The 7,795-nt window shown below is 31.8% G+C and overlaps 2 protein-coding genes across 2 annotated transcripts; both read left to right on the top strand.

Moving 5' to 3' along the window:
- The first annotated feature begins 1,177 nt into the window (after positions 1–1,177).
- Positions 1,178–3,241, top strand: APK3 (adenosine-5'-phosphosulfate (APS) kinase 3). The gene is made up of 7 exons (XM_079006859.1): positions 1,178–1,406; positions 2,049–2,181; positions 2,255–2,404; positions 2,505–2,623; positions 2,722–2,806; positions 2,904–2,950; positions 3,028–3,241. Exons 2-7 carry the CDS (start codon positions 2,055–2,057, stop codon positions 3,124–3,126), a joined length of 627 nt encoding a protein of 208 aa, XP_078862985.1. The 5' UTR covers positions 1,178–1,406; positions 2,049–2,054; the 3' UTR covers positions 3,127–3,241.
- Positions 3,242–4,277: 1,036 nt separating this feature from the next.
- On the top strand, positions 4,278–5,140 carry LOC145058034 (norbelladine synthase-like). Its single transcript, XM_079005953.1, has 2 exons — positions 4,278–4,510; positions 4,624–5,140. Exons 1-2 carry the CDS (start codon positions 4,306–4,308, stop codon positions 4,914–4,916), a joined length of 498 nt encoding a protein of 165 aa, XP_078862079.1. The 5' UTR covers positions 4,278–4,305; the 3' UTR covers positions 4,917–5,140.
- Positions 5,141–7,795: the final 2,655 nt, after the last annotated feature.

Here is a 7,795-nt window from a genome sequence, read left to right on the forward strand (position 1 = left end):
TTTTCATGGACTAACCAAGTAGAATACCAATTTTGAAATTGTTTATCACTAAATGATGTATTAGATATGTATTTTTTTATGTTTTAAACAATTTATTGAGTGAACAGATGGGTGAAAATGTATCTTTTATGTATTAAAATGCTTTTGGTAGGGTCTTACAATTCGATTCTTATGATCATGATCTTGCAAAAAAATGATCTTATATAAGATCCCGATCTCGATAACCTTGACTCTAACAATGGAAGTGAGTGTAAGACTATGATGAAATCATATCGTTCACATGTGTATGTGGTATTTTGAGGAACTCAATAAGTTTTATGCTTACTTGTTTAAGTTTAAATGATTTCATGTTGCTTCGACAACAAATGGAAGGACAAGTTTAATTGCATCGCATTCATGGACATATTTTAGAGACTTACGCTTATTTGATTTCATTATCTTATTATTACTTTGGTTTTGATTATGATTTGTCATGGTTGTTTATTGCTTGTTTGAGAATGAGATTTACATGACTATAATGAAAATTTTGGTTTGAAATTTGAAACGTTACAAAAATATCATTGTCTCATATTTTGTTATTGTTTTTTTATAAGATATATCTTTATTGTTTTTAATATTTGTATATCAATATACTTTGTTATTTGTTTTTAATTTAATTTTAAGACATCAACTACTAGTTTTTAAATTTTGTTTGTAGTTTGTTATTAAACTTAATATTATATTAGCCTTAGATGTTATTATTAACAACCCGACTCGAAAAAAGAAAACTATTTTGATCCATTTGTTTTGTTAGGTCAATTAGATTGGACATCCGTAAGGTAAGTTCCAATCATGAATTCACCATTGAAATTAAATAGTATATTCGTAATTTATATTTACAAATTTACTAGTCCATCTAAATTATTTCAACCAAAGTTACCAAATATCTAGTTGAAAATCCATTAAATTTCAGTTAATTTGAAATTTTTTAGATCCTGAATAGGAATTTGGATTTTGGCCTGAAGATATATAAGCCACCGACACTATAGGCCCGTTTTTTTGGGTAGGATCTTGTCTCTCTAAGCCCAGAGGCGGAAATCACGGAACCGAGCGCGCATTTTAGAGCGGGAGTTGCAAAAACCAAGGCAAATGGCATACGCGTAGGATAGAGAAAGAGAGTGAGAGAGAGAGAGAGAGAGAGGTTTGGTCATGAAATTTAAGAGATCCTATTTTCCCCTAAAATGGTTATAAGTCTTGCTTGGATTCCAAATTCCACCGCACTCACAACTAACTCATAATAATACCTGCAAAAACGTCCATATTCATTCATCAATTGCATTAAAACCTCCGCAAATTAAATCATCTTCTTCGCATTCAACGACTTCGATTCTTCAGAACTACCTCATTCCGTCTCCTTCAACCCCAAGGTATTTTCTTCAACCATTTCTCTTTTTCCTAGGAGCGAATTACTTTTATGTTACTGTTCTTGTTGTTACTTACAATTTTATTCGCATTTCGACATTTAACTGGAGATGAGGTGTTACCGGATTTCTGATCTCGGTATAATTTTTTCTAGTGAGTTGCTGCTAAAACTCTGAAGTCTGAAGTTTTGTTTTTACTTTTTATGTGTATTTTTCGGAATTAACGGAAGGATATAGCAAACTGGAAATGATATGTGTGAGAAAATTGCATGAAAGCTTGATCAAATGGTTTATTAGTGCATAATTGCTTTTATTCCGGTTGGAGATTTCAGAATCTGGTTATTAAAGGAGGAATAAATTGTCAATCATAAAATCACCTTTGATTCTTCAAAGACTGTAACTATCAGTAAAAAGAAAACTTGCATCAACTCGAATAACTTTAGGTGTGAATCTTACCGATCCTGTTTTTTCTGATGTTCTGATACATCGAGTTTCTTAATATATAGCGATTTACTTTGTGATCAGCTTATCAAGTTCCATATCTGTTTGTGTAGTTTTGAACAACTACTTTAACCTTTACTTCTTAATCTCTATTGGCTTCAAATCAAGAAAATATAGTAAATTTTACAAGGTTTTTATTGGATTTAGGGATCTATGATGTCTGTGATGGGCAATCCAACAAACATTTTCTGGCATGAAAGCACAGTTGGGAAAACCGAAAGACAAAACCTAATCAACCAACAGGGATGTGTTGTATGGATCACAGGTCTCAGTGGATCAGGTATATGCTCAAACACCCAACTTTCCAATTCCATTTAATCATATTTTCATCATTTCTTTTCAATATTTTGTAGGTAAAAGCACACTTGCATGCTCATTAAACAGAGAACTACACTCCAGAGGAAAACTTTCCTATGTTCTTGATGGTGATAATGTTAGACATGGATTAAACAAAAACCTTGGATTCTCATCCGAAGATAGAACTGAAAACATTCGTCGTGTTGGTATGCATTTACAAAACTTAATCTACAATAAACTATTAGTTTCATACAAAAAGATTTAGTTAATTCTTTATTAAAGTTGTGATTTTTTAATCATATTTAGGAGAAGTAGCTAAGCTATTTGCAGATGCTGGATTAATCTGTATAGCCAGTCTGATATCTCCTTACAGAAAGGATCGCGATGCATGTCGTGCAATGTTGACAGATGCAAATTTTATAGAGGCAATTCTTCTTTTCTGTGTTTTTATATAAAGTAAGTCCATGTTTATATAAAAAAAAAAGAAGCTAAATTTTAAATTTATCAATATGTATAAATGCAGGTGTTCATGAACATGTCTCTTGAAGTGTGTGAAAGAAGAGATCCTAAAGGCCTTTACAAGCTTGCAAGAGCTGGGAAGATTAAAGGTGTCATTTTTATTTAAAATGATTAATTCTTGTAAAATATATTGCTATTTTTGTATTTTGGGTTCTCTCTCATTCATGAAATCTTGACAAATTGCAGGCTTTACTGGGATTGATGATCCTTATGAACCACCTTTGAATTGTGAGGTACATTTTGCAAGGTCGTTTTCGTCATTTTCGTGTACATTGTTTAAAATTGGATGTTTATTTTTTTTTTTTTGTAGATTATGATTGAAGAAAAAGATGGAGTTTGTCCTACACCATGTGATATGGCTGGACAAGTAGTTTCTTATTTGGATGAAAATGGGTTTCTTCATGCTTGAAAATGGGTGATCAACTTTGACTTGTTTGACCTTTTGATTTTTGGATGAATATTTTGAAGTTAAAATATGTGAACCTTTAATCTTGTAGAAATGAAAACTTTAGGTTGACTAAAAATTGTCTAATTGCATATTCGATATATTATAGTGTGTGATGTCATTAGTATTTGAATTAGTTATACCAATTGTATAAAGTATAAACCATGTCAAATAAAAGGTATTGAAAGTCAATATTGTAATAATCTATACATGTAATACCCCGACTTTATGTCCATATTTGGGAAACCTAGAAGATAGGGTAAAACTCATTCCGAGTCAATTAAGTTCAAAGTCCAAAACACTTCTATTAAAATCTACCTTTTGGCAACCGGATAAATCCATAAATAGTCAACTTAAATAAATGATTTGTTAAGGTTTTTATATAGAGTGACATTCTAATCTATTTAAAAGGCAATTTAGTAAATTAATATATGAACCAAGTTATATGTTAAAAATAAATAAGTAATTGTTACTTGTGTTATTTTGGCTATTTGGTTCTTAATTTATAAACAATCAACCCAAAAATCCAAAATAATAAAATTTGATTTGTTAAAAAAAAATCTTAATATCCGAATTAAATAGTTAAATTGGACTATTGAGAAATATGCAAAGTTACATGTTAATGGATCAATGATATGAACCTATCCACATATTGTGTTTGTGTTTGTATTTAACATTTACATGCTATGATTTGTAATTGTATGTATACAAACATTGTATGCTCTATAGCTATACGGCATAAGTTATATTTTACGAAAATAAACCTTGTTTTCTAGAATTATGTTTATTTTTTTTTTTGAAGGTCTAGTGAAATAAATTAAAACTTAATTAATCTTCTTCAGTAGTCATCAGATATTCCAATTCGATCCAACTTATTCTATTCACAAGTATCCATCGTTTTTATATAATAAAAACCGAACGATCTTTAGTACGATAATAACAATGGGAATTTATGACTTGTTCTAATGACGTTGAAAACAAAAATAAAATAAGAACAAAATAAAGAAAAGCCAGCCAGCCAGCTTCAATAAATAAATAAATAAATAAAGAGAAAAAAACAAAATAAAACACTTAGGAATCTTTATAAAACGAAAGATAAACCACATTTAATTTATTCCATGTGTCGTATAAATTCAACCTCCGATGAACACTTTACATCAACCAATAACAAAAATGTTCGGAACATTATCGGAAGAAGCAGAAGTGAAGGTTCCGGCGAGCAAAGCCTGGGCGCTCTACGGCACCCTCGAGCTCGCAAAGGCCGCCGCCGGAAAAATGCTAGAGGCGGTTGATGTGGAAGAAGGCGACGGTGGCGCCGGTACCATTCTCAAGCTCACTTTACTTCCCGGTAAGTGATCATCGTCAAAAAAAATTAAGCCGATCATTCTTAACAAATAACAAACAACAGCTAATTGGAGTAAACGAAATCATGATTCATTAATAATACGATCTGAACTGCAGGGTTAGGGTTTAAGTATTACAAAGAGAAGTTTACGAAAGTGGATAACGAAAACAAGGTGAAGGAGACTGAAATAGTGGAGGGAGGATTTCTTGATATCGGATTTATTCTTTATAGGATTAGGATCGAGATCAAGGAGAATCCAAAAGACGACACTGGTTCATCGTGTGTGGTGAAGTTAACGCTTGAATATGAGGTTAAAGAAGAGGCTGCTGCTAATGCTTCTCTTGTCACCAATGCGCCTCTCCTTGCCCTTTTGAGCGTTGGAAGTGAGCATCTCTTGAAATCTAATTGAAGCAAAAAAACGTTTGTTCTTGTGGTTTTATGATTAATGTGATTATTAAGAATATGGGAAAATGTCATGTATCCTATGATTTGATTTCTCGTCCCTAAACTATTTTGATGGTTTTACGAGGGAATAAACTGTGAAGTGACCGATCTTTTTAGTCCCTATTATAACCTATTATTATCGGTTTCATGTAAGGGGTGGTTTTTAATTAATGAAAAAAATTAAATCAACTCTTCTTCCATCTTACAATAATTTTCCACTCAAAAACTCATCCATCCATGGTTGTCGGTGTTTTCTTTACTCCTGAAGTTCCTCTAAGAGCATCTACAATGAGGAGTTTAATGGAAGAGTTGAATGAGATGTCATACCTACTTGTCATTCAATGGATACAACTCCACTATTGTGAAATGCCACATTGGCATTCAATGGATTTGGAGTTCAATGACCACTGAACTCTTCAATGGGAAAAAGGAATGTCTTTAAATCTTTAAATAAATATTTTTTTAATATGTTCAATTGAACCTGTAGAGTTTAATGCATTGTGGGATAATAATGAATAGAGTTGTAAGGAATAGTGAATGATGATATGACACTCCATTGAACTTTATAGAGTTCAATGCATTGTGGATGCCCTAAGCCCTTGAATGTCCTTCTCCCTTGATATCAATAATCCATCCTTCCAACAAACTTTTCCTTTTCAAGTTTTTGGAATGACCTTAACATGGTCATCGGTTTCCGTAGTCTTCGTCTTCTTCAAATGTGAATCCGTCGTCGATGGGAATAAAATCTCATCAATCTCGTGAATTGATATTCTTCTGTCGGTGGTCAATTTTGTCATGGATTCGTCATTTGATGCCTTGGCGCCAATGAGGCTTTTATTTGAGAGAAAAAATGAGACTATGCCTTCGCCATAACACCGTCAATATGTATCCCTCTTATACCAATTTCCCCATTTTCATTGCCAAATTTGTGGATTCACCAAAATGTAAGGTTGTCAGCCATCTAATTATACCTTAACATGAAATTGAATTAGGGATTTTTGGATGATGCAGAAGCGTATGGTTGAAGTCCTTGACCTAGCTCTCTCCATCGAAATGGTGGAAAGGGCCTCCATGGCCGGGGGCAGAAGTCGGAGGCAACGGAGGACCAGGCGCCGTGGCGGAGTATATCGGAAGAACATGGGCTGAACCAACAGGAACATGAGCAACCTGTGTTGGTTTTCTCAATCTATTCGTCCTGGGATCCACCTTCGGTGCTCCCTCCGGCGAGTATTGAAATCCTTCAAAGAAGCCTCCTTGAGCCGATATCGAGGTCTCATTTCCAGAAATTTCCTTCAACCTATGGTGGTGTTTATCTTGACACCGACGTGATAGTTTGAAAACTCTCCAAATTAACGAACTCAAACAGAGCACAGTTGGTGATGTGGCAAGTTTGGTCAGCAATTTGGAAAAAATCAAAGTCAATTTAAGGAAATTGATCGACAAATGTCAATATGGCAAAGGGTTAACTGGGTGACCCCTTCACTTTGGCCAAAAGGACTTAATAGACCCGACAAAAAGGACTTGGTTCCCTCATAAAGCCATCAAAAAAGGTTGTTTTCTTAAGTAAATTGCTATGAGTGAATCGTTCGTATGAGTTTTGAATTGGGGAAGAAAGCTTTGTTAGAAAATGCCACCCAATGCCCGCTAGAAATAACATAATAATTAGTTGCGAGACCCAAGCAATGTTTTAAAAACCGGTAGGTCGAACTGGGAACCGGGTGAGGGAGCGTTTCAGTTATCACCGGTTTTATATTGGTTTCTGAACCGGATTGAACCGGCCGATTTTTAGAAAACCCCAGTTGAACTGGTTAAACCAAATAAATATACATGAAAAAGAACCATTTGCATAATAAACTTTGTTGATTGTTTTCAAATCTATTTAGTTTTTTCTAAATAAAAACATATGGTAATGTTATAAAGTTTTTTGATGTGTTTGTATTCATCTAAAACTATATTTTGTTTCAGTATTATATTTTATTTTCTTTTTGACATATATGGATTAATGTAAAACACTAAAACTTATGGTTATGTGTTATTTTAATTTATTTGGATTGATCTATAATTTATTTTTATATGTATTTTTAATGTTTGAACTTGTAAACATCAAACTCATGATGTATATATGTATGTATGTATAGAAAAATTAGAAAAAAGATGAAAATTATAGAAACCGGTTAACCAGGAACCAGTCACCATACCGGTTTAACTAAAAAACCAGTTTTTAAAACATTTGATCAATGTATTACATGAGTTAATTTAAAAATAAATTAAATATGAATGTTTAAATAATTGAGAACTTTGAATTTATAAGAAAATAAAAAAATAATGAATTATTAAAATTGAAATGTTTTTTATCTTTTAAATTTAAACAAATAATTTAAATAAATAAACAAAAGAAACCAATAAACTTTGATTTAAAATTTTTGAAATTAGAAGTTAAGCCCATTAATGAAATTGATATCTATTTATTATTATATTTATTGCAGTTATTACATTGAAAATTTATATGGAATTTAATAAAATAGGAAAACCCATAAAATGACATATGAGAAAAAAATTAATTCAAAATTATCACAAACTGACATTTGTCAAAATGAATAAAAGCATGTCATGTGGCAAAAAAAATTTTATTTATTAGAAATGATAAGTCCCAAACAAAGAGAAGAAAAGTATTTTAGTAATTTGGCATATATTATGTTGGTTATTAAGTCTCTCTCTCTCTTCTTCTTCTTCTTCTTCTTCTTCTTCTTCTTCTTCTTCTTCTTATTATTATTATTATTATTATTATTATTATTATTATTATTATTATTATTATTATTATTTTAACAACCGGTAAGTAGTTAA

The sequence above is a fragment of the Lactuca serriola genome, chromosome 6, assembly GCF_051521515.1.
Source record: "Lactuca serriola cultivar US96UC23 chromosome 6, Lser_US96UC23_V15, whole genome shotgun sequence".
NCBI lineage: Eukaryota > Viridiplantae > Streptophyta > Magnoliopsida > Asterales > Asteraceae > Lactuca > Lactuca serriola.